The 25,524-nt window shown below is 47.0% G+C and overlaps 1 protein-coding gene across 6 annotated transcripts in view; it reads left to right on the top strand.

Moving 5' to 3' along the window:
• Xkr5 (X-linked Kx blood group related 5) overlaps window positions 1-25,524 on the top strand; it is a 26,954-nt gene extending 1,430 nt beyond the window's left edge. For 4 of the 6 annotated variants that reach the window (NM_001113350.2, NM_176951.5, NM_001286469.1 and 1 more), the window contains exons 2-7: window positions 934-1,117; window positions 7,547-7,731; window positions 8,854-9,063; window positions 10,439-10,608; window positions 12,338-12,449; window positions 15,071-16,947. In NM_001113350.2, coding sequence (NP_001106821.1) covers window positions 934-1,117; window positions 7,547-7,731; window positions 8,854-9,063; window positions 10,439-10,608; window positions 12,338-12,449; window positions 15,071-16,182 — 1,973 coding nt within the window. In that variant the 3' untranslated portion in view covers window positions 16,183-16,947. Of the gene's footprint in view, window positions 1-933; window positions 1,118-7,546; window positions 7,732-8,853; window positions 9,064-10,438; window positions 10,609-12,337; window positions 12,450-15,070; window positions 16,948-24,830 lie in introns of those variants that run through there. The other 2 variants (XM_006508818.4, XM_011242065.3) reach the window with 2 other exon arrangements.

Genomic DNA, 25,524 nt, shown 5'->3' with positions numbered 1-25,524 from the left:
TGCAGAAAGAGTTTAAAGCTAGCCTGTGCAACTTAGCAGAACATTGTCTCTAAATAAACAGAAAAGTGGACTCGGGGATAGCAGAGGCCTTACCTAGCACAGGAACTGCCCTGAGTTCAGTCCTTAGAAACACAAAACAAAAGAAAATCCAAAGCCAGCCTCACACAGAACCAGCTATGACTGAAGTCCAGCACATGCAGCCCTGGTTGGCTGTAACCGTGTGGTGACTCCAGGTCACTCCTGGTTGTTGGGTCCCCCAGGTACTTAGCACATATGCGGTGTAACCCCACAGACATACCACTACCACTATGCCTGTCTTATCGCTAGCAGGCCCTGTGGGCTCCTTGCTAATGGTAAGGATGCTGTGCTGGTTATGTTGAGACCTGGGTTCCTTTGAGGTTTGGTTTGGTTTGGTTATGTTTTGTTTTGTTTTGTTTTGTTTTGTTTTGTTTTGTTTTAGTTAAATGATCTGTTGGATAGAACAGACTTAAGAAAGATCACAGTTCCTAGGGATAAGAGGCAGGGCATACTGAGTGGGGCCATATGGAAAGACTCAGTTGATCAGGAGCCAGAACCTCTGCTGGAACTTCATCAAACAAGACAGGCTGACCATGGCGAATAGATTTGGAGGACTTGTTTTCTATGGGTACTTTTTTGTGAGCTTTGGGCTACAGATAGGTCCCTAGTCACTTGGCCCCTGACCTTGGACAGACTAAGGCAGAGAAATAGCATTTCCTAGGGTACATGGGTCTAAATCAGAAGCTCTGAGTTGGATAGAGTGCATACCACAGGCACATTCTTGGAAGAACACTGTGTTGTCTGTGGCAGAAAGGCTTCAGGCTGTCAGAGCACCGTAACATACAGAAGACACGTGTATATGAAACATTGCCTAACTCTGTCATTTCAACACCCCTCATCTTGTCTTTACCCCAGGCCTCTGCTCCATAGTTTTCTACTTTGCCACGGGTCGTCTCCTCTGGGGGTGGCTGGCCCTTTCTGTCCTCCTGCCCGGCTTCTTGGTCCAGGCCCTGAGCTTTCTGTGGTTCCGAGCAGATGGGCATCAGGGTCAGTGGTGGCTGGCGGTACTGCATCTTCTGCAACTTGGCGTCTGGAAGCGGTAAGAGCGCCCACCTCCCTTCCCTCTGATACAGTGGAAAAATTCCCCTATCCGTACACACTCTGACCTTAAAGCCAGGGATCTTCAGGGCCACAGCCGTGTCTGGCATTGGCATCCTAACACATACCCAGCGTCTGGGGCTCCTCCTCACTGCACCAATGACCTTTCGATGCTTTTTCTTGTCTTTAGCCAGATTCTACATCACTGCTGTTTCCACCCCTTAATGAACCTCTGGATCCACATAAATCAGCTTGCTTAAAGTGTTCCATCTGATAACTGCTACCTTGGTCCATGAAGGGGGCACAGACTTAATTGACCACAAGCTAGACAGTAAAGCCCACGTGATGACATTTGTTTTATGCATCTGTGGCAGGAAGAAGTGACCTGGGAGCCAGAGCCAGTGGTGGTTTTTTTGGTTTGGTTTGTTCTTCTTTTCTTTGTATAAAAGGTTGCCAGGTATGGACCTGGTGTAGGTGGCTTCCCTGTGCCCACAGTGTCTCCAGAGGTGACAGGGTATTGCCACCTGGAGACAGGAAGCTGTGCATTTGCAGACACAGCACACTTCCACTCCCAGCTGCCCCATAACCCTGGAGAGTTGAGAGGACTTTTCTAAAGCGGGGAAGAAATAAGGACCCAGACAGGTGAAGCCTGCGACTCAAGTGCTTACTAAATCACAGATGCTCAAGGTTTGAAGGGCATCCAAGGAACCATTGCCAAGTGCTGCTGTCTGTCCTGGTCACTTGCGTCTTCTTTCTCTACCCAGGTTGGACTTGGGTCAGAGTAGAAAGTGCTTCCAGGGAAACATGAAGTGACTGCCTCTTCTTCATGTTCCCTTCCAGCAGACCCTTGTCACATAGATGCATCAAAAACACGTGTGTTACACCAGTTCATCCTAAGCTGGGCCTTCCTGGCTGAGGTCTGTGCTCTTGTAAAACAACAGGGCTGGCACTGGCAGGGGGAGGAGTCGTCTCATAGAATTTGGGACTGCAGCCTTCTTGGAGCAGAACCTACTCTCTAAGCCCTCCTTTGCCTGGCCTTGTATAAGGGCAGAGGGCTCACTGATTGATAGATAGTTAGCTGCTGTATGTGGTGAGACCTCAAAGGCAATGGCGTATCAAACTAGTGAAATAGCTTCAACGTAAACAAGCATTTGATAGCTCAAAAGCAGAATTCAAAGTAGCCTTTAGAAAGAAGCATCCTTAACTATTCGCAGGTAAATCTGTCTTCTCGGGCTCTGTAGAGACCCTGGGGACCTTATAAGCCTTCAGGGAAGTGGTGTCAAAGACTGGTCCAGATTATGATATTTGACAGTGAACCCCCTGTCCTCTCAATATCACTACTAAGTGATGGCATGGTTTCTGGTACCTATTTAGAAATTAATCTGGATAAATTAAAGACAAGTGCAATTCAAAAACTGGGAGGAAGAAAAAGCCATGAATAGCTAATTGAGAAAAAAAACATTCAGGTGATTAAAAACTAATGTATACAGCCTTTATTCCTATCCCTTAAGATAAAAAGTCAGGCAGATCCCTGTGAGGTAGAGGCCAACCTGTGCTACATAGTTATCTCCAAGCCACTCAGGACTACATAATGAGACATATATGTCTCAAAATTATTATTATTATTATTATTATTATTATTATTGATATATTTATCAATTTATTATTTAATGTAAATATATTTATTATTTATAATAATTTATTTTATGTTTTATTTATTATATTATATATTTTATAATAATACAATAAATCAATGTAATAAATACATTAATTTATTAATATATAATTGTTGATGATAATAATGTGGGAGCTGGAGCCATGGCTCAGGGATAGAGAGCACAAACTACTGTTAAGCTCCCAGAACCCACATAAGATAGCTCACGACTGCCTCTAACTACAGGTTCAGAGGATCCGGTGCCCTCCTTTGTCTTTCATAGGTGCACATATGTGTGCGTGCACACACATACATACACACAGAGGCAAGCACACACATAAATAAAAATAAATCTGCACTTTTAAATTAATGTATAATTTTTAAAAGAGAGGATTGAGGGAAAGTAAGTCTAGATTTCCAGGAAGAGATAACGTTGCACATCCGAAGAGAAACCCAGATTGCGCAGGTCTTAGAACTTAGATCAGAGTCTTAGCTCTTAGCTTTCTGGCAGCCCAAGGAAGCCTATCCGACACGCCCTCCACAGTGTTTCGGAGACTGCTATGAGCCCAGCTACAGTCTGCCCCCTCAACAGAAAGCACTGGAAGTTGAAAGTGATGAATCCCTTTCACGCTCTGAAAGTGTCTCTCATAAACAAAACCAGGCAATAAGCCATTCCTGCAGATCACCTTTGGTTTGGTTTGGTTTGGTTTGGTTTGGTTTGGTTTGGTTTGGTTTGGTTTGGTTTGGTTTTGTTGCAGTTTGTCAAAGGCACCTGTAGGGGGAGCCAGAACAACTGTGTTTGTACAACCTCGACCTTTATCAAAATGAAACCCATTAACTGACTCCATAATGAAATGCAGACGAACGAACTAGCAACAGAAAAAAAAAATCAATAAAATGCAAACCCCTTGAGGTGAAACCGCTTATAAAAAATGCAAGGGCTGAAGACATAAATGGATTCTGGTTTTAATTCCAAACAACACAAACTATAATGTTAAGTCTACTGTTGAAGAGAACCTGGTGGTAGTTACAATTCATTTTACACCATGGCCGCTCTTTTTTTCATCTGAGCCCTTTGTTTCCACTCTAACACAGCATGTACTTGTGCCTCCTTCTTTTTAAAGAGCCTGCATATCTATTTAGAAATTCACCCTGAACGGAAGGGAGACTACCTAAGATGTCTCCTACTCAGCATGCATCTGAGCGTGGCAACTTTTCTTTAGTGAAGAGAAAGCTGAGACAAACTTTAAGAGCCTATAAGGCCAGCTTCACACATAGGTGCAGGTTCAATGTTTTTACGCAGGTAAAAGCACTTGCCTGGTGGGTGGAGGGAGAGAGCTAACTCCCAGAAGCTGTCCTCTGACTGCCATTGCACAGTACTCACCAACAAGAGTGTACACACACACACACACACACACACACACTCCATAAATAAATAAATAAATAAATAAATAAATAAGCAAGCAAATGAAGTACAGCTGTGCTCAAACCTGGCACTGCTGACTGTCTCAACTCTAACGTCACATTAACGTTAATGTTAAAATGTCCAATGTTAATGTTTAAAACATGAGCAGAAGAATCACTTATCCCCTAAGCTGTGGGCCCAGGAGAGACGATTCTAGTTGTGGTGGACATGGGTGACTTTTTTTCTTAGCCTGGTAAAATCTGAGAAGCATAATTCCAAAGACCTGTCCGGTATGGCGATTGTGCTTCCAGGCTTCCATGCAGATGCATGTTGCTTTTACTGCAGCTAAGACTCTTAGTCATCGCTGACACGGGCTCACATGGAGTACCCTGACGAGCTGCAGACTCACCTAATTAAGTACAGTGTCTGAGACTAACTTGGGAACAGCTGAAGGGAGCAGTGTCATCAGGAAGGGCCTGGAACAAAGGGGCAGACCAGGCCTTATAAAGATGGTAACAGGAACAGCTGGCACAGTCAAAAGCCCAGGATGGTTGGAAAGAGAAGGGGGCCTGAGGCAGCAGCAGCATCCAGAAGAGAAATCTGGTGCCTTTCGGGACCTCAGAAACAAGCTCCTACAGCTCCCATCTCATTCCAGATCCCCAGGGAGCTACCCCACCCCTACCCCATCCTACTCCCCTAGCTCCCCATCCCGACCCCCTGCAGCTGCCTTCTATCCTCAGCCTGAGTTCTTCTCTCTGACCACACAGCATTACAATGCCACTCCTGTTGCGGTAAATTTCCAATCTAAATATGCCCCGGCAATGAAAACACAACTCAATTAATATGAATACAAGCCTTGCGCCTAGATTGGGCAGATTTACCACTACACTACCATCTTCCACGTCTATGAGATCCCTTATAACTTGTGGTTTCTCCAGGCCGCTCTCTCGCTCTCTCTCCCCTCCTCTTTTCTCCCAAAACCTTCAGCTCTATCTTTCCCTCTTTCCCCACCCAATCACCAGCTCTAGTCTTTATTTATAAATTAAGGTGGGAAGCAGATTTACAGGAAATCACCTGAGTGCTGACTTATTCCTTGTTCAAAGCCACTCACAGGAGAAAAGAATTAACTTCAAATACAATTAGCTCCAGGGCTATCTGCAACACACTCCAACACCTCATTCCCAGGCATGGGCCCCATTCCAACTCCACTGTCCTATCCCACTAATCTCTCATATGCCCTCTCCCAACTCAGCTTCACATCCACAGCTTCCCCGGTCTCTCCAGGATGCACTCACTGGCCACCTTAGCCTCTCCAATGAGGAGTCTGCTACACACACACACACACACACACACACACACACACACACACACACACACTCTACTCATCTGATTCCCAGTTAAGTGGTTCCCAGATAGAACCACCCTGCCTCCTTTCTGTAGAGCACAGCCCCAGGGAGGATGTTGGTGGGTGAAAGTAAAACCTTACCCCTGTAGGCCCTCAAAGGCCACAGTGACCCTGGGGGGCAGCTGGTGTGGTTATTCAGGCTCTTGTGAAGAGTGGCCCATACCACTTCCTAGTTGACTTTCACATGATGAGAGTATCAAAACAAAGTGCCTACTGTGTGCTTGTGGAACCATAGACGAGGGCATGCTCTGGCTTCTTTCTAAGTTTTGATTCTTGTTGCACACTGAAAAGGTCACCTCATTGTGCCTAAGCTAATGTGTGACCCTATGGCCTTGCCCAGCCCACAGAGCCCTGCTTTCTAGCTGTCCCTCTCACAACCCAGCAACCTCTTGTTCCCCATGTGCCATGTGTCTGCACTTGACTTTGAGAACACTCCATGCTTTTTCAAACTTGCTGCCCTTACCGCCAACCACTTCGCTGCCTAACTCACTTTTTAGTGATTTCTTTTTCTTTGGGGTGACTAGTTCTGCCTGGGGGGGGGGGGGAGGATTATCTACACCACCTCCTCTAGCTACTTCCTATCCACTTGACCATGCCATTTGCATGGTCATGAATACTAATTTACAACCATTTGTCTCTGTCCATGAGTCCTGGTTTATAACCAAAAGCCCCAGATCCTTCCAAGGTGTGAGGGAAGGCTCCGCAGCTCCTCGCATTCCTCATTTCTAAAAACAAAATTTGTATTCTCCCCTGTCAATCAAGCAGCTGCTGGCAGGTGTCTTTCTGTTACATGTTAGCATTGCCACAACCAAGAGCTTAAGCTTGAAGTCTCAGAGTCATCTATAAACCCCTCTCCACCCTGCTCTCCGTATTCCAACATTCCCTGCATTCATTCCTTCCTTTCTATACCCAACACTTCTATCTCACCCAAACCTTCAGTACTTACTGCTTTATTATAGTAAAGTAAGAAAGTACAGGTTTCTTCCAGTTGTTCATGTCTACTGTGCACACATACACCTATACATGTATATATATGTGTATGTGTGTGTGTGTGTGTGTGTGTACATATATATACATTACTTGTATATGAATAATACATGTGTGGACATATGCACTGTAATATGAACTGCATGTGCACCTGTACCTGTGTAAAACTACATATATATGCATATGCACTGAGTTTGCATATGCTGTACACAGGCATATATGTTTGCACACTGCATATATATGTGTATGAGCATACATTTACACATGCATTCACTAATACACAACACAAATGCATATATTTGCTTTCTATCTCAAATGTAGCATACATAACTCTTCCAATTGCAGTTTTCCAGAGGAAAAAAAGCCAACTTTCATGGGCTGAAACTGAGAACTTTAGTGTGCTTCAATAGGACCATATCGCCCCTAGATTCCCCCATCTTGCCCCACCCATCTTGGTCTCTTGCTAGCCTCTGGTGAGGATCCTAGACCCATTTTCCCCAGCTGTTCCTAGAGGGTTCCAGGCTTAGGGTACTGGGAGTTCTACACTCTAAGGACAAAGGTGAGGGCTCCCTCATCTCTGTGCTCTAAAGAGATGATTACCCACAGTGCCTTGCAGTAGATCTCTATTAAAGGGGTTCATTCCCTTTCCACAAAGACCTGGGGTGAGGACACTGGTCAAGATTTCCTCCAAGCCTCATCAGGCCCAGCCTAGGTTCCTTAGCCCTGCAATAACTTCAGAGTCTCCCCACCCCTGGCCCTTCCAACCTTGGGGAAAATCGACTAGTGGCAGCCTGCTGAACACTTGAAATACGCAGCTTGGGCTCAGAGCTTAGCAACAGCCTAACTGGTGACCCCAGAGCACACAGTAGGCACAGAGAAGCATTCTTAAAAATGTCTCCTATCTCCATGGGAAAGGTTGTTGTGGAAGCCAGAGTTGCCAGCTTCGTGGTCCATGTCATAATGTCGTTGCTTTCTGTAGGCACTGGGACTCTGTGGCAACGGCTCTGTGGAAGGGAAAGGAGGCTCCCAGCTGGGGACAGCTGCACCTGCAGGAGGCTGACCTGTCAGCCCTACGGCTCCTGGAGGCTCTGCTGCAGACAGGGCCCCACCTGCTGCTTCAGGCTTACGTGTTCCTAGCCTCTGACTTCACAGACATTGTGCCAGGTAGGTGCCTTTCACCATGGTCTCATACCATCTGCTTCCAATAACAGGAACATGTCCGGAACATGTGCCAGACTTCGTAGGACCTGGTGTCCTCTCAAGATTTCTCCTATTTGGGAGATTTAGGGAAACTCCCAATTCTCACTGACCCAAATGATGGTTACAGCTGGCTTTTGCTGGGATCATGAGTTCAGAGAGAGCTGGTTTCTTGGGCATAAAGTATCTAAAGTCAATCATAAGACAGAAATTGGGCAGAGCAGAGATAACCTTGAAAACTACCTTGGGAAGCCCACATGTCCGTCTCTCTTGGGTCTACTCCTATTGCAGCAGACCTGACACCTGAAAGCCCCACAGAAAGCATAGCTCGTCTCCTGAAGATAATGTCCCCAGCTCCCATTCCAGCCAGGATGCCCCATTACTTCCTCTCCTCTTCCTCCCTCCTCCTTCCCCCTCTCCTTCTCTCTCCTGTCCCTACCCACCTTCCTCTCCTCCTTCCCTCTTTCCTTTGTTTTATTGTTTCCTTGGTTTGGTTCGGTTGTCAAGACAGGGTCTCTCTGTGCAACTGGCTATCTTGGAACTCATTTTGTAGATGAGGCTGACCTTGAACTCAAAGAGATCCTCCTGCCTCTGCCTCCTGAGTGCTGGGATTAAAAGTGTGCACGGCCATGCCCAGCTCCTCTCCCCTCTAAGTATCCAAACTTACACTAGAAGATCTAAGTGTTTAGCTGTGGTTGTGTACTCTACCATTCTTTCATCAAACTTCTTCATGTGGGGAATACATACTTGTAATAAACTGTGTCTAGGGGTCCTGTAGGACGTGTATCCATTTAATCATAGTTTAGACCTAGGCCTTAGAAGCTCAAGGGCTGGGACATTTTAAACGGGCATCCAGAGGAAGAGCATCTAGGGCCCTAGGCAGACATTTCCAGCCTCCCTTGTTTCCATGGGAACATATGTTCTTACACTGTTGTTAAGTTACCCACCACCAAGGGAATCAGTCCATGGTACATTGCCATTGGGCTAGTTTTTGATAAGAAGTTGGATGCTCTCAGAAAGGGATGTGGGGTGTGCATCTGTGTGTGTGCTTCAGAGCCTGTAGTAAGCTCTGTCTATTCAATCTTCTAGGAATCAGTGCCCTACTCTCCTGGTCTTCACTGTCCTGGGCTCTAGTGTCATACAACCGTTTCCTGGGCATCATGAAGCCAGGCCACCATACCATGCTATGGGCTGCTCTCTTGTGCCAGCAGCTCTGGAGGATGGGCATGCTGGGTGCTCGTGTGCTAAGCCTGGTTCTGTTCTGCCGAGTTTACCGTGTGTGGGTTTTGGTGGTTGGAGGTAAGTGGGGCTTCCACTCTATTCATAAAGCCTTAACAGTAACTATACATGGTTCTCTGTCCCAGATCTGTTGCTGGTTGGGTTTGGCAGAGAGTTTTATGGAGACAGTAGAAAAGCAGGTCTCTGTGTTTCCAAGAGAGCTCAGCAGGCTGGATACACAGATGTGGCCCCTCTCTTCAGCACAGTAACCTGGACTCACCTTTGTAATGACAGTTCCAAGAAAGAGGAAGTAGAAATGTCCAGTCCTCTTAAACCTAGAACAGCCACAGCATGGCTTCTGCTATGCTCTGTTAGTCTAACCGTTCTTGGCAGCCCTGACCCATGAACATAGAGGTCCAGAGTCTAGTTCCCACGAGTGTGCATCCAATGCAAGGGGTTGTAGTGAATGCTGGCCCTTTGGATATACTACCACAGAAATGTCAGCTAAAGCTGGAACCACAGTCCTCAGAAGACTATTGTAGATCACAAGCCCTTCCCATAGAAAGTTGATGCTCATATAGGAAAGGGCGTGGATCTCACTGCCCTGGCTGCACAGAGAGAGGTCCAGGTTCAAAAACTGTGCAAAACTGTGAAGTATATATGATGCTGTTCAGAACCTCCATAAGCACCCCATTTGCTTTGGTTATGGAACACTGTCTTTGTTTCACACAGGAAGGCTCTACTGAACCCCAGCCTTCTCAGAGCCAGCGGCTCAGATATGAATGTGATGACCAAGAGTCTGTCTAGCCCTTCAGACTCCTGAATGGGGCCTGTGTGTCCTTGCCAAGGACAGCAGTGTCCTCTGGTCATCAGTGAATACACTCTGCAAGAAGGAACAGTGTACTCTTGTTTTAAAAGAACCAAGAACACTGAGAAATAGCTGGCCCATGTACCAAGAGCAAACATTTAATACAATTATTGGCAGAAGAGAACATTATTTTGGGGGGAGAAAAAAAAAAGCTTGTGTTTTTACAGAGAAATTAACTACATTTTATTAGTCATTTTAAAATTCAACTTGTGATCCAGAATGAGGCTATTCATTTTAAAATATAAGACTAAAACTTGTAACTGGTCCACACGGACTTCTCTTTGGGTCTGGAGGGTTGGGGTTTGTAGATCAACAGTGTGAAAAGGGTAGAGAGTTTTATAACTGCTTCCTTAAGTGCTTGCTGGAAACAGAAGAGTACCCATCCATATGTAGGGTCTTGTGGGTGACACAGAAGCCAGTCTGTTTTCTTAGCTCCAAACTAGGTTAAAAGCCCCCTGTGAGGCTCAGAGAGATAAGACTTGCAAAGATGGAATGAGTGGCTTGTCTGTGCCCCTTGGTTCTCCTCTTGGTTCTCACCTCTTCCCGTCTCCTCACTGAACACTGAATTCTATCCCTTCCTCCCTCCAGGTGCTCACTGGCTAGTGATGACCTTCTGGCTCGTGGCCCAGCAGAGCGACATTGTAGAGAGCACCTGCCACTGGAGGCTGTTCAATCTGCTGGTGGGGGCCGTGTTCATCCTCTGCTACATCAATTTCTGGGACAGCCCTTCCAGAAGCAGGGTGGCCAGCTTCTACTTGGCAAGTGGCAATGGTGGTTTTCTTTAAGCTTGGCTTTCACATTGCCGGCTGCGTGTTTGATGGGAAGGTGCACATATGGGAGTGTGTGCCTGTACATCTATTAAAGAAGGGATATTAGACACTGGGGAATCAGCTTAGTGGGTAAGAGAACTTACTAGGCATGCATGAAGATCTGAGTTCAAATCCCCGGCAACCAAATGCGTTTGACCTCAGCCCTGGGGGCAGACGCAGGCAGATCCCAAGACCTTACTAGCCAGCCTTGCCAAAATGTCAAGCTTCCAGTTTTGTAAAAGACCCTGCCTCAGGCAATAAGGGAGAGCGATAATGGAAAGCACTGGATCTTCTACATGTCTGCACACTGTGTGTACATGCCATGCATGCAACACACACACACACACACACACACACACACACAGGAATAGCCTAACATAGGAGAAGTTATAAACAGTGATTGTTATAAACAGGTTGAAAATAGCCTAACAATCATCAGAAGCTTCAGGTGCAGCCAACTCCACAGACATCATTAGCAGATGCACTTAGGGACTTTTCCAAAGTGGAGAGTCCCAGGCCCTTCCCCTGAGACAACTTCAGGCGACATTGCTGGCCCACCTTTAATAATTGCAACGCATGGCCTCACCTTTTTTTTTTTTTTTGGAGGTGGTTACAGCTCTAGAAAGTGTGGCTTCACCCATGAGGGGTTGGTTCATCTCAGCATGCACACAACCTAAGAAGTATGTTAGAAATGAACTCCAGGCCAACGTGCAGCTCTTGGTAGCTACAGATATACAAAGGAATGCACCCATTGCTTTCAAGAGTCCCAGAGAAACAGAGAGCCTCTGAGGCCAAGACTCTGCCTTAAAAGAGGCTTGGAGGCATCTCCGGCAAAGCTACAGTGGTAGCAAAGGAAACACAGAGCACTAGGGGGTCCATGTGGTGCTGCCAGGGAGACAAAGGCAGAGACTAGTGTAAGGAGAGGTAACGTCCGGTCTGTAATGATACAACTGAACTCTGATTTATACCGAGGTGGTGGGAAAGTTTAGAAGGGAGAGGAGAGAGCAGGGAGAGGGAAGTATGAGGCTTGAGTCATAGAAATGGAGATGTGTAGAAATGGAGGGAGGGAAGGTCATTGATTGACTGTCTCACCTGGTGTGTTAACTGGAGTTGTCCAGAGCAGGGACAGATGGCGGGTATCTCTATGAGTGGCAGGAGACATGGGTCTCTTGAGTTAAAGAGCAAGTGCTCGCAAGCTGGGGGAGTGACCTCCTTGAATGTTTGTATTTCAAAGCGATGTTCTCAGGTCCTTGAGGTGGGTCGTTGTGAGGGTGGGGTAGGAGATGGATAAGAACAGTGAGGGCCCTAGTTATCTCTCATTGTGTTTCCACCCGGCAGCTGTGATTCCTCAGGCAGGAAGTTCAAGGGGCTGACAATTCACCCCAGGAATGTAGCCTTGGGCTGTTAGATCAGTGCCAGCATCTGTCAGCCATCTTAGTGTGGGCTACATAGAAACACTTGTGCCAAAGCTCAGTCTATTTTCCTGTGTCTGTGACTCTGGGGATGTTCCCATGAATGACGTCAGCAAGCCTTCCTGGGTAGAAACATTCCCCCTGGAGCCTAGCTTCTGTTCGGTGGAGGCTCCTTGGTTTGTGAACCCCAGCAGGTACTAGGGACAGGAGGGAAGAGGTGCAGATAGCAGACCCCCAGGTATGGTGACTCTCTCTTGTCCCCACAGGTTATGCTGCTGGAGAACTCCATACTCTTACTACTGGCCACTGACTTTCTGCAGGGAGTACCAGGGACCAGCCTGTGGACTGTGGTGGGAGTCTTGTCTGGATTTCTGATTGGTAAGACCTACTGAGCCTTCTTAGCCACACTTCCTTTCCAACTTGTATTTGTATTTTATGTTTATTCTTTTCATTTTCAAGTGTGTGCACATATGTTATATACATATGTATGGTATATATGCATGGATGTGCATATATTGGTATGTGTAGGGATGCTCATGTGTGGTGTGTATGTGGAGGCCTGCAGCTGATGTCAGATGTCTTCCTTAGCCACTTTCCACTTACTGAGTCAGGGGTTCTTACTGAACCCACAGCTCACTAATCCCTGATTGTCTTGCGTATAAGAAGAACAATTGTTTTGTTGTTGTTGTTTTGTTTTGTTTTGTTTTTTCTTATTTAGGAACCTAGTACTGGCTGTTGCTAGGCAACTGTTGGGCGGAGCCTAGAGGAAATGCTAACAGGAAGGACAGGGAACAGGTTAGGGGCAGTGGGCAGGGGATGGGACCCATGCTGTAGGTAAGTGCCCTAAGACTCTGAGCTTAGCTTTGTAGACCTGACTAGACTGATGGGGGCCTCAAGGAAAGGTAGGAGCAGCCACGTCTGTCCAAAATGCTGCCTATACATTGAGTGGCCGATTTCTAAGCAGCATGCTTGCAAGTGAATGGCCAAACAGCGAGGTGTCCAGGCAAGAGTTACTCCGCCACCTACAAAGTGGCCTCTGTCTAGTCATCTTCCTGCGGAGAGGGGATCCACTGGGATATGATGTGACAGTCCTCACAGCTGAGAGACCTAACCACTTCGTTCACAGGCGGTATGACCCAGTCCAGTAAACAGGATAGGAGGAAGTAAAACTGCCCTGTCATCTTAGAAAGGACTGGGCTGTGTCATGCTGCTCCGTTGCCCAACAGCAGGTGGCGCTGGACACATCTGTGACTCCTTTGGCCTCCTGGCAATCTCCAGCAGGAAAGGGAGAGTATGTCAAAAGACAGAACAGGAACAACCAAACTGAGTCAGTCCTTAAACTCGGGCATTATAGAAAATTATATTTAATACATGTTTAAAGTCATATCATCGTATGTTATTGACAGACATGATGGTTTGTTTCTATAACTCCAGTGCTTAGGAGGCAGAGGCAAGAAGAGCATTGTTGTGAGTTCTAAGCCATCATGGCCTACATAGTAAGTTTGTGGCAAGCCTGGGCTAAGAAGAAAAACCCTATTAAAATATATATATCCAGAAACAGATCATGGGTAGAGTGCTTGTTTAGCATTCAAGAAGCCCCAGGTTTCATGCCCAACACTATTATAAATGAACCGTACAAGCAGTGCGATCCAAACACTTAGCTGAGACAGGAGGATTGACTCAGGTTTGAGACCAGCCTGGGCTATGAATCAAGGCTTCATCTCAAGAAAACAAGTAATATTTTTTTAAAGAGAACTATAGTATCAAGAACACAGACTTGAGATAGTTCCTGCCCAAATCCAGGCTCCCTGTTTCCTTCTTTCACTGGACAAACGTGTATTGAGTGCCTACTACACACCAGCCTGGAGCTACAGCCAAGAATCCAGCAGGTGGCAGGATCCTACAGAAAATCAACACACCCGGTGCCTCTGGCCATGGCAGATCCCGCTGCCTAACTGGTGCCCGGGGTGCACAGGGTAGTGTTGGGTAACATCCTCTGGCTTGCTGTTCTTTCCTGACCTTGCTGGGATTTGTTTGCCAAAGATGAGTGACTGCATATTGCTAGGGCTCAGTGAGAATCCAAGGCATAGAAGCTAGTATGTGAGCTATGTTCAATGCAGACAGGACTGCTGGTCCTTGTCCCCACTTCTGATTTTCCACAAACCAGTGCCCTGCCCAGGGCCTGCTCTTGTCCCCAGAGTCACTGAGGGTCTGGGGGCACTGTCCTTTGGGCTCTTCCTACGGTCTGTCATGCTGCCATCTCCTGGTGCCTTCAGCCCCCCTCCTCACACTTAGTTCCCATCTTCTACTCGCCTAATGAACACCCCTGAACACAGGCACTTTCTCCAGTGCGACAGGAAACTGGAAACAACGTGGGTGGCTTACTGGAATGCTCTGGTAAAGAGATTATTGCAGCAGTCAACACTTCTGATCGACACAAATGAAACTGACAACAATGTGATTAAGCTGTTTGTGCACAGAGGAAGTGTTGTTGTTGTTGTTCATGGAAATGCCCCGACACGGCTCTGAGGAGCATGACTGACCTCTGCTTCGGGCTCTTGTTTTTGAGGCCGCTTTCTTACCTCCTGCCTGCCCTGGCTTTGGCATCTTTCCACACTGTGCTGGTGGTGGGATTCTGAAAGATTTTGGGAGATCTCTACCATGCCTCTGGTGCTCACTCGCATGCATGCACAAATCTGCAAGTGACGCCAAGCGGTCAATGGAAGATGCCCTCCAGGAAAATGGCTGAGAGACTCAAAAGAAGCGAAGCCATGGTGTACAGTTTCAAAACATTCCTAGCTGGTAGGTGCTGGGCCCTCTTTAAAATCTTGACCCATTGATAGGGTCAGTTCTGAAATCTCAGAACCTTGTTGTTGGTCAACATTATATTGTTCCATTCAAAGTAGCCACTGAACCTGTCACTCGCAGCAGGATGTGGGGTGTCCCGGAACATAACTCTATGTTATCCCTTTTGTGGTTTTTGTTGTCTTCTGTTTCAGGGTGTGCATCGCTGGTTATTTATTACAGCTTACTACACCCTAAGTCCTCAGACATCCAGCAGAGCTTCATGAGGAAATGCTGTGGCCCCATCGAGGATAACAAACCTGAATCAGAACCTCCTCCCAGGGCCGTGGATCCCACAGGGGAGATGCCAGACAGCTCAAGCTGGTGCCAAGAGGAAAGCTATGAGCTAACAAGTCTAGATAAGGCCCCCAGCCCAGAGCAGAACACTGCAGAGGTGGGGCTCGGGGAGCAGAGATCTGGGGAGTCCTCTTTCTTCAGCCACCACCACTGGCTGTTGCTGAAACTCGCTCTCAAGACAGGAAGTGTATCTAGGATCAACGCAGCCCTCGGAGGTGACAGCCCTGGCTGCTCCTGTCCCCCTCTGCTGGGGTCGAGTCAACACTGTGATCTGCAGAGGAAACCCCTGTTTTCCCATCAAGACCTCCCATCCTCTCCCTGTGACCCTTTGACCTTGGAGAAAGGGTCTGAGTACGTAGGGGCTCCGAAAGCAGAGATGGAGTCATTGGAAACTTCAAGCTATCTCTCCTTTGCCAGCGAGCTTGAGGACAATGCAACAACCCAGAAGCCACCAGCTACCCAGGAGGACAGTCCAAAGCTGGCTGGGTCCAAGGCTGACCTTGCAGCTCAGGGGAAGGAGACAGAAGGTCCCCTGCAGGGGAAGGAAGGACAGGAGAGCACAACACTGTATTTCAGTGCCGCCATGGACAGAACCACATCCCACCAAAGAGGCAGCCCAGTAGTTCTGCGGATATCCCACTCGGAGACTCTGGTAGAGAGCAGACCTGGGCAGCCTGCGCTGCCTCAGGCAGTCACTAAGCCCTTTCCTGTTACCGTGGCCAATATTAGTCCCATTCCAGGTAGAAACTTCCGCCCCAGTGCAGAGCTTCCTGGAAGAGCCCCAGATAGTTCAGAGTGTGAGGAGTGGAAGGACGCGGCAAGGGACCCGAGTATGCAGAGCTCATTGCCGAAGATGAGGCTGAAGGCAGCTGAAGAGCCCTGCTTCACATCTACCCCTAAGTCGGAGTCCATCCAAAGGGACTACAGCTGCAGGGACAGGGTGAGACAGGAGATGAGCTTTTTCATCTGACCCTAGCCGTGGTGGGATAAGACAACAGGTCAATACATCAGACTGGCCGCTCAGCATCATGGGAAGAGAAATCCCACACGCAACGCCTGAGTTCTTCTAATTCTGGCCTCCATCTGCATACCTGAAAAGACGAAGGGACGGGATTGGATGATGTCTAACCCCACACCCCACCCCACCCCCACCCCCGTACGCATCAGACTTGGCACTGACGCACAGCAAAACTCACGGACAGTGGGAAGAAGCGAAGGGGCCTCCAGGTCCCTTTTCGAGCTGCTTGAACCCTACCTAGTATGTCTCTTCTCGGCTTCCAAAAAATGCAAAGGAAAGAATCCACTTGCATCCTGGGTCCTTTAACCTTTTAACCGATCCTCACATTGGATGGCTATTAATCACTTTTTAAAAAATTGTCTCCAAGGTCCCTTGAGGCAACGTATATAGCTGTTTGCAACCATTGCACACCAAAGCCCCACGGGGAAAGGAACTTGGCCAGCTTAATCAGCTGCACTATTAATCACCTTTTTAAAAAATACTTTTGGGACTGAAGAGATGGCCCAGCAGTTAAGATCCTGCTCCTCCGGAGGACCCAGGTTCAATTAATTCCCAGTATTTATTTGGTAACTCATGACCACCTGTAACTTCAGTGCCCGGGAGACAACAGTCATCTTCTGGCCTCTGTGCACACGGCACACCCATGATTCATGTCATCTAGGCAGGCAAAATACCCCTACACCTAATAATTTTAAAAATAAAACCGTGTTTCCCAGATGCATTAGTGTTAGTATCTAATTATTAGAGAACACAAACTTTTTCTGAATGTAGATGGAAACTCTATGTTCAGAGTCAGCCTGACTGAAAATGTGGGCAACATTTTGAGTTCAGATCCCTTTGGCAGGACCAAAGCAACATCTAGGGACAGAGGTTGGTTGGTTGGTTGGTTGGTTGGTTGGTTGGTTGGTTGGTTGGTTGGTTCAGTTTGGTTGTTTTATGATGGAATCTCAATCTTCTACCTCTGCCATCTAGATATCCTTCCTGCAAACCAACCAGAGGCTCTTCGTCAGCTTTAGAACCAATTTACTTCATTTCCACACTTGGTTTTTTTTTTTTTTTTTTTTTATTTCATCCAATGTATGACAAGACAGTCAGCAGTGTCACTTTCTCAGATGCCTGACTCCTTTCTAACTCTTTCCCAGAAGGCATCCTTTGTTGGTAGGTTTTTCCTATCATTTCCCATAGTTTTCTTTCCCAACTAGTTAAGGAAGCCTAATCATTAACCATTGGGAAGCATGTGGTAGGGTGAGTGGTTTACCCTCTCCCAACACGTCTAGGTTCAGAGGCAGTCAGTGGACCTGAAGAAGTGTGGTACTGCTCAGATCAGCCTCAGATAGTGAGGAAGATGTGCAGTGTCTGCTGCAAGCTTTCAGGTCATCAACATCCTTGTTGCAAGCACACAAGCCAATCAGAGATGGCAGGAGGCTGTTATGACACATGCATAACCAAGATGGGAAGTAAGGAGAGTTTGTTACAAGCATGAAATCAGTACATTATAGTCACTGTGGCTCCACAGAGTCAGGCTCCTGCTCTACCTAGGCCTGCCACTTCCAACCAGAGGAGATCCGTGTGAGCATCTTTCTGCTTCCTAACAGACCCTACTGCCCATCCTTCCTACAGTTTCAACTCCAGCACTGCCTTGTTCTTCCAAGCTGACCTGGGCTGCACTTCATGTCGCTTTACCTCTTGTCAGTGATCTCTTCCTACACTTTAGGCTTCCATTGACACAGACACACACTCACACACATATTCTCTCCCTCTCCCTCTCCCTCCCCCTCTCCCCCTCTCCCTCTCTCTCATACACACACACACACACACACACTAAAGCTTGTTAAGGTACCATCTCACCTTTGAGCTCTAACTCCTAGGTCCAACAAGGGGGGACAATACGGGAATGAGGAATGAACTCACCATCCCTCATAAATGCTGTACAGAATGCAGCTTCTGTGTGGATCCTAGTGAACAGGAATCCCATGTTACCAGGAAAATAGGGAGGAGATGGAGAATGGGGGAGTAGAGAGAGGACGAGAAATAGAGAAAAGAGAATTTGTTCTTTCTTTACAAACTTCTCGCTTCTCAGACAAGCTGGAAAACTAGATATTGTCTTCCATGGTTAATCCTGATACCCTTAGCATAAGGGACACAAAGTAAGACCAGTCCTTGCCACTCCAGGTCTGTTTCGTGCTGGCCTCTGAATGCTGGCCAGCTGTGCCAAGGAGCTACACAAGGAAGAAATTTAGTGTGTGGCCATGGTACTCAGAAAAAACAAATGACGCTTTCCCCCATTTTCCTCTGAGACTGGCTGCCATCTTACAGGACTCGAAGGTTGCTCTAGAAAGGACAAACTTTATCTCCCTCCTCAGGGCTAATGTAAACCACCAAGAAACACTCCAGGGGTGAATTTAGGACCTTTAAGAAAATTGCCCCATAATAGACAAGGTTGTCTCTGTGTAAAACTAGGTGATGCAAGAAGAAACCCTTAGGCAGAAAGGTAGAGAAGCAACATCAAGGATTAGAAAACCCAGATCAGTGGCTTTTTGAGTGGTTGGCTTTGATGAGTGAGTGGGCAGTGGGGCGGGGGACTCTTGAGTCTCTTCTGAGAAATACTGTTCTGCAGTTAGACACTGCAAGTCTCATCTGTGGGAAGGCAGCTCCAGGAGGAAAAGCCGTGGCAGAGAAACAAATGCCACTATGCACTTTGTGAGAAAGGGGCTCCGTGGTGTCTGAAGAATCACATGATCTTACTTTTTGCCTTGCTTGACAAGGTCTCCAACTGGCCTTGCCTTGTGCCCTATACAATGGTATTGCCCAACTAGAAAATGCCTGCAAACTTCAGACCAGCTCCTAGAGACCCAAAACTACACTCTTCCCTCAGAACATTCCTGGTGACTAAATGGCTGTCCTCTTACCGCTTCCTGGATCACAACCCAAATAGTAGCCCTTTCAGAGAAAACAAGCCATCACTCTTCCCATGTCTACACCACAATGCGGGCTTTGCTCTGTCTTCACTAGGCTAGAGTGGATCTGAGACAGATAGGTTTCACACATGCCCAGGAAGAGACATAGAGCTGACCATAGAATCTCTTCGAAGCCCAATGTCATATGACTGCAACCCAGATAGGAAAAGCCGAATCAAGCCTGCACCATCTTGCCTGTGCCCTTCAGGCTTAGAAGAAGAAGAGGGTCCATCACTTTTCTCACAAGCATCCTTCCTCCTGGTGATGAGAAGCCCCACTATGGCCTTCTCTTCCCTCTATATAAGAGCTACTGGGAGGGTCAGCCAAGCCTGGAGCTGAGCCCTCTCCTAGATTCTCCCTCGTCTTCATCCACCCATGACTTATCCTGTCTTACAGCTATCCACACTCAGATGTTTAGCCTCCTCCACATTTCCTTGCTACTTCTTGAGCAGAGTCTCTGCACCTCTTAGATTGGCATCATGAGAAGGTGGAACTGGACCTGTGAGCCATGTCTGCCATACTCCATTCCACCCAGACTTCAGCAGAGGCAGCCATTACCCAGAAGTCCAAAATAGTCCACAGGGAATTTACATCTGCTGTTGGCGCTGCCTGGTGTCTAGTTTTCCTAGTCTACCTCACCTTCCCCAAGAAAGGGATACCTCGTGTGTCTGAAGACTACAGACTACACTGAACAAACATCTTCCCTGTCTAGCCTATCAAAAGGCAGGAGAACCTAGAGCTCTCAGACCTGCAGGAAATTAGAGTTGTTTTCTGTAAATGTTGCTATAACGAGCTCCCAAGGAAGGCTATTTTGCCCTGCTGTCTGCCCCTTATGACCCCTGGGCTGATGAATGGCCATGGTTGGCACTCAGCAGCTACTTCCTATGTGGAATTTAACTTGGAAGTTCCCTGAACAACTCCAGGAATAAAACTTCTAGGTTTTGGTCCAGACAGTCACCCCTCCTCTAGTACCTTTGTAAAAAGCTGCTGTTGGGGCAACAGAGTTTCTAAAACCAAGAAGGGACAGGAACATGGGTTAGTTTTTGCCACCTGAAGAATGAGGTACAGCACAGATGTGAGTCTCAACAGTTGACTCTCAATATCTTGAGTTGCCAATGACGACAACAGCCAACATGCAAGGGACCTGGCAGAAAGAAACCAAGAATGGCCACCCTGCTCCCTCTCATGAAAGGACCACATAGTAATACCTACCCAAAAGCTGGAGGCTACCAAGATCCCACACAACTGCTCCTACCACCTGGTACAGGGTCTCTATGGAGGAAGGCTGAGAATGACCAAAATGGTCGTCATAGGAGTGTTCTTGGGTCTCCATCATACTGAGCCTCAGCCTCTGAACTAAATGACTCATATGCTGTGTGTTTCTCCTTCCACACTCCTAGCATACATCCAAGTAAAAGCCAACTTCTGTGACCCACCCATCACATGCTGGTTACTGTCTTTCCGTGGCCCTGTAGGCATGGTAGTGCAACTCGATGCAGGCGCCTCCGTTAGGATGCAGGAAAATCAGAATGGAATTTTGTTTGTAGCTTTCCTGGGTGTGTAAGATTCTAGGGATGGAACCTTGGACCTTCCACTCAGTTGACAAGCATCTCGCCACCAAGCTGTATCCCTGCCCTGTTTGTGCTTTCTGTTTTGAGGCAGGTGCTCAGTGAGTTGCTCGTGCTGTGAGGATGGAATTTTATATCTTCTGCAGAGAGAAGAGTGCTTAGCAGGAAGGTGTTTGGGGGAAGCCTCTATAAGCCCTCATAGCACACACGGAAAGGCCCACCCGAAGATTTGGCCTGACACTAGCTGTCTGTACTCCTTTACAGACGGACACATCAGCTCTGACTGCAGCACAGGCAACATAGGCTCTCAGCAGTCCCAGCCAGCATGATTTATTACTGAGGGCTACGGGTCATCTCTGAGCTCTTCTGTAGCCTGTGTGTCTATGGCATGTCCATTCACAGTGTCCAGCATATTCACCAGGCCAGGCCTGGACTAGAGAGACTGAACGTAAAGAGATTCTGGGCTCTACCAGGACCACCTTCCATGGGAAGGAAGCCATGCTTCATTGGTGGAGGTACAGACAGACCCGTGTTCAGAGCAGGTCTGTGACTGCTCTCCAGCCCCGTGTCATTCCTCCTGACCCCGCAGTCACCATGATAAAATGTCTAAGGGAGGGAAGAGTTAATGCATGGTCACCAAAGGCTCACAATAGAAATAGGCTTACCATGCCCTCAACGGACCTGCTTTTATAAATTCTTTTTAAAAGGTTCAATACACATTTTCTATCACTGCTATGGAGTCAGCAGACAAGCCACGATCCAATACTTGTGGTTTTTACACTGTGAGATTTTAACCTTCGCTGGTTCGATATGCTGCTTCTTTTAGCCATGTTCTGCCTGCCAACTACCAAATGTCAGGGCTGATTGCAGCACTTAGAAAGGCAAACAGATGAGTTTAAGAGTCCTGTGTCCACCCTAGGCAGAACACATCAGCTCCTCAGATTGGCCCTGCATTCTTTCTCTTCTTTGTCTCTTTCATTTTTGTTTTTCTTAAGATGTATTCATTTATTTTATGTGAGTACACTGTTGCTCTCTTCAGACACACCAGAAGGGGGCATCAGATTTCATTACAGGTGGTTGTGAGCCACCATGTGGTTGCTGGGTATTGAACTCATGACCTCTGGAAGAGTAGTCAGTGCTCTTAACCACTAAGCCATCTCTCCAGCCCCTTTGTCTCTTTCATTATTGCAGAAAAATATATGTATATTGCAGCTAGGAAGGGCACAGCAAAGCCACACTTTGTACAGCAGCCCAGGATGCCAAGCACATAAGATGGCTCTGTGTGTGTGTGTGTGTGTGTGTGTGTATGTGTGTGTGTGTGAGAGAGAGAGAGAGAGAGAGGACAGGAGGGACTGGCTACAGTGTAATGCTGCCAAGCAGGACATAGCTCTTTGTAGTCTAGTGTACTCTCTCAAGTGTCGGACTGTAAGGCTCCTTCTGAGCCCTTTCCTGAGTTGGTTTCAGGCTAAAAGCTCATCAGTTAGCCATAATGGGGCCAGTTAAATTTTATTCTTTTTTTATTCTTTATAATTCTGTGCATGTGGATGTTTTGCCAACATGAATGTCATACACACCATATGCATGCAGTGCCCTCAGAGGCCAGAAGGAGGTGGCAAATCCCCTGGAACTGAAGTTGCAGATGCTTATAAATTGCCATGTGGATGCTGGGAATTGAACCCGGTCCTTGGGAAGAGCAGTCAGTGCTCTTAACCACTGAGCCATGGTGCCAGTCTGAACTTGACTTTAAAATTCAGCCCAATTGCTTTTTCATTGTTTATTTATGTTTTTGTTTTTAGACAGGGTCTTAGTTAGTCCAGGCTGAGGATATAGATATAGATATAGATATAGATATAGATATAGATATAGATATAGATATAGATATAGATATAGATATAGATAGCCAAGGATGGCCTTGACTTCTGATCCTCCTGTGTCCAGCTCCTCGGTGCTGGGATTTCGGGTGTGTTTCACTTCCGGTTTGTATAGTGCTGGGGAGCAAACTAGGGCCTCACACTTCTAGACAAGCATGGTACCAACTGAGCTTCATCCCCAGCCCACTCCGATAGACTGTTTGCTGTCTAAATTTGATCCTGACTTCCATCCTGCTTAGGATAACTGATTTTCCCAGTTCTCTGGGACTTCAGGGTTTCCTGAGATGGGGGATTTTAATGCTAAAAAGACCAAAAAAGGCTGGGAATTCACCAGAAGGCTAATTCTGCTGAATTTGTTTTTACCTTACTATAAGCACCAGTTCGGAAGACAAGGGAAATGCTTCCGGCTTTAAAAGTCAGGTGTGGTAGAGCATTTCTGCAATCCCAAAATGTTAGAGCCTGAGGCAGGAGCAATGTATATCAGAGCCAGGTTATAATTCGCAGTGAACCCTGTCCAAAAGAAAAAAGGAAGTAGAGGCCGTGGGTGTAAAGATAGCTTATCAGTTAAGATCACACACTGGCCTTACAAAAGACCCATATCCCGGATTGGTAACAGGGCTCACAGTCACCTATGACACAGATTCAAAGTGGATCCCATTCTGGTCTCTGAGAGCACCTGCATTTATGTGCACACAACCTCACACAAACATATACATAATACTTTTGTGTTTGTTTTTGTTTTTTGTGGCAGGGTTTCTCTGTGTATCCCTGGCTCTCCTGAAACTCTCTGTAGACCAAGCTGGCCTCAAACTCAGAGGTCTTCCTGACTCTGCCTCCTGAGTGCTGGAACTAAAGGCGTGCCCCATCACCACCCCAGCATCATACACATAGTTTTGAAGTAACAAACACAATATTTTTTAAGCAGTAGATGAGACAAGTTCTCTGGGCCAGCTCCTGTACTCCATCCACCCGGTCCATGATGACTAATGTCACAGATATCACTGGTTAAGCTACAGTGTGGCAGCTCTGAGAATGACAGCCCTAATCCAAAGTTTAAATTAACAGCTTGGAGGAGGAAATCCCTTGTGGAAAGGTACCGTGGAAAAGTCCACAAAGATACAGGTTCATTACAGCATCCCTGTCAGGGTTTCCAGGGCGCATGGAACCTGGGTCTTGGTGGAGCTCAATTCTTTCCAGCTGCCGTAAGAGACAGGTTTTGGGGGTTGTTTATACATTGGCAAGGCTGGGGTGGAGGAAGGGATGGGATGGGGAGGAGGGGTGGGAGCACCATAAACAACAGGATCTGCTCCTCGAAAGCCCCTTCAAACAGAAAAAGCAATGTGACACCGTTGTCACCAGCCCACAAATTCACGCTTTATAATTGACACTTTTTTTATAGGTGACATTGGATAAATTAAAGAGACTCCCTTTTTTTTTTTTTTTTTTCCCTTACGCCTGAAATTTGACCAAATAGTGAAGAAATGAGCTCAGGGCTCTCTGCTACTCAGTATTGTAAAAAGCAACACAGTAAAGGCGCCCAAGCCACTGCTACAGTCCCCAAGGCTAGAGCTTCCCCTGGGTTTCCCCAACGGTCTAACAGCCCTCGCTCTGGTGCCATGAGATCATGTACAGACACCTCACGGTCCTTGATGGCCCAGGAACGGCACAAAGATGGGAGGTTTTTTGTTTTTTTTTTTTTTCACAGTCCTGGGAAATGAAGACACAGTTCCTTCTCAGAACATGCAGGTTCTCAGGGAGCCCAATAAAAAGACCCCATAAAGCAAGCAACCGAACTCTCCAACAGGATGGGAGGGCCTAGGCACCAAAGGAGAAGGGTTTGCCCGTAGTTTGTTTGGTTTCCGTCACAGCCATTACAAAGTGGATGGCAGCGTCTCTCACTATTTAGGTGCAAACTAGCACTCTGAGTTGCAAAAGGTTGCAGGTTTTCAACACATTTGTTTGGTTCTGTGGTCATTGGAGAACACTGTGCAATAGTGGAAATAGCCGATTGTTCTGTATAAGGAAGTACACGGGCGCAGTTGAATGCTGTGCATTCAAGAGTGCGCTCACGATTGTAGTAACACATTTCCAATAACTTATAGCTGAAAGCTTTCTCTGGCTTAGCTTGACTTGGGTTTGAAATAAGCAGCCAGCTTGCTTCCTTCTCTTGTGTAACTCGTGGTAACACTGAGTCCTGATTCTAGGCTACAAATAAACCATTCTCATGTGGAGAAGGAATTAGCTGAGGTGTCAGCTCACCCTTGAGAGACCTAATTAAGACGTTCCGCGGTAAGCTGCTGAAGAGGGCTTTGGGTGTGTTTCAGTCAGTTTGCTCTCAGAGCTAAGGCTCCTCACACTCTTCTAAACTCGGATTGCTGGTAGCTTTACACACCATGGAGATTCTGAGCTAACAACAGGCCTGGTGCCATCTGCCACTAGGTGGCGCTCGCGCACCTCCCCTCTTGTTTCCCCTTCTAACTCAATTGAGGAGACCCAGGGCCTCTGAAGTGTAAGCTTGAGGGGCTGATATGTATGCTCAGAAATACCTGCGTGGATAGCACAAACGTCTTGCTAAAAGCTAAGCACTTGCAGGACAATTTGCATTTTTCCAGCAAGTTGCCAGCCCTCTCTTGTTGGGATCTGGCTCTAAAGGTCCATGAAGATAAATTAATGCTAGAACGTTAACATCCATTTTCCATAACATAACATCCATTTCTACCTCCAACAGCAATCTACCTGACAGTCAAAGTCAGCAATGAGACAATCACCCGGTTACTTTAACACCAAACTTAACTTAGTGTTCATGAGCTAGACTCCTTACTGGCTATGTACAGCAGAGTCCAAAAGCCCAGGTCTTACCAGAGCCAGGTTTACTGATGCACACAGCTCCTATTGCTG

The sequence above is a fragment of the Mus musculus genome, chromosome 8 (genome assembly GCF_000001635.26).
Source record: "Mus musculus strain C57BL/6J chromosome 8, GRCm38.p6 C57BL/6J".
NCBI classification, from domain to species: Eukaryota; Metazoa; Chordata; class Mammalia; order Rodentia; family Muridae; genus Mus; species Mus musculus.
This window is presented reverse-complemented; position numbering and strand designations above follow the sequence as displayed.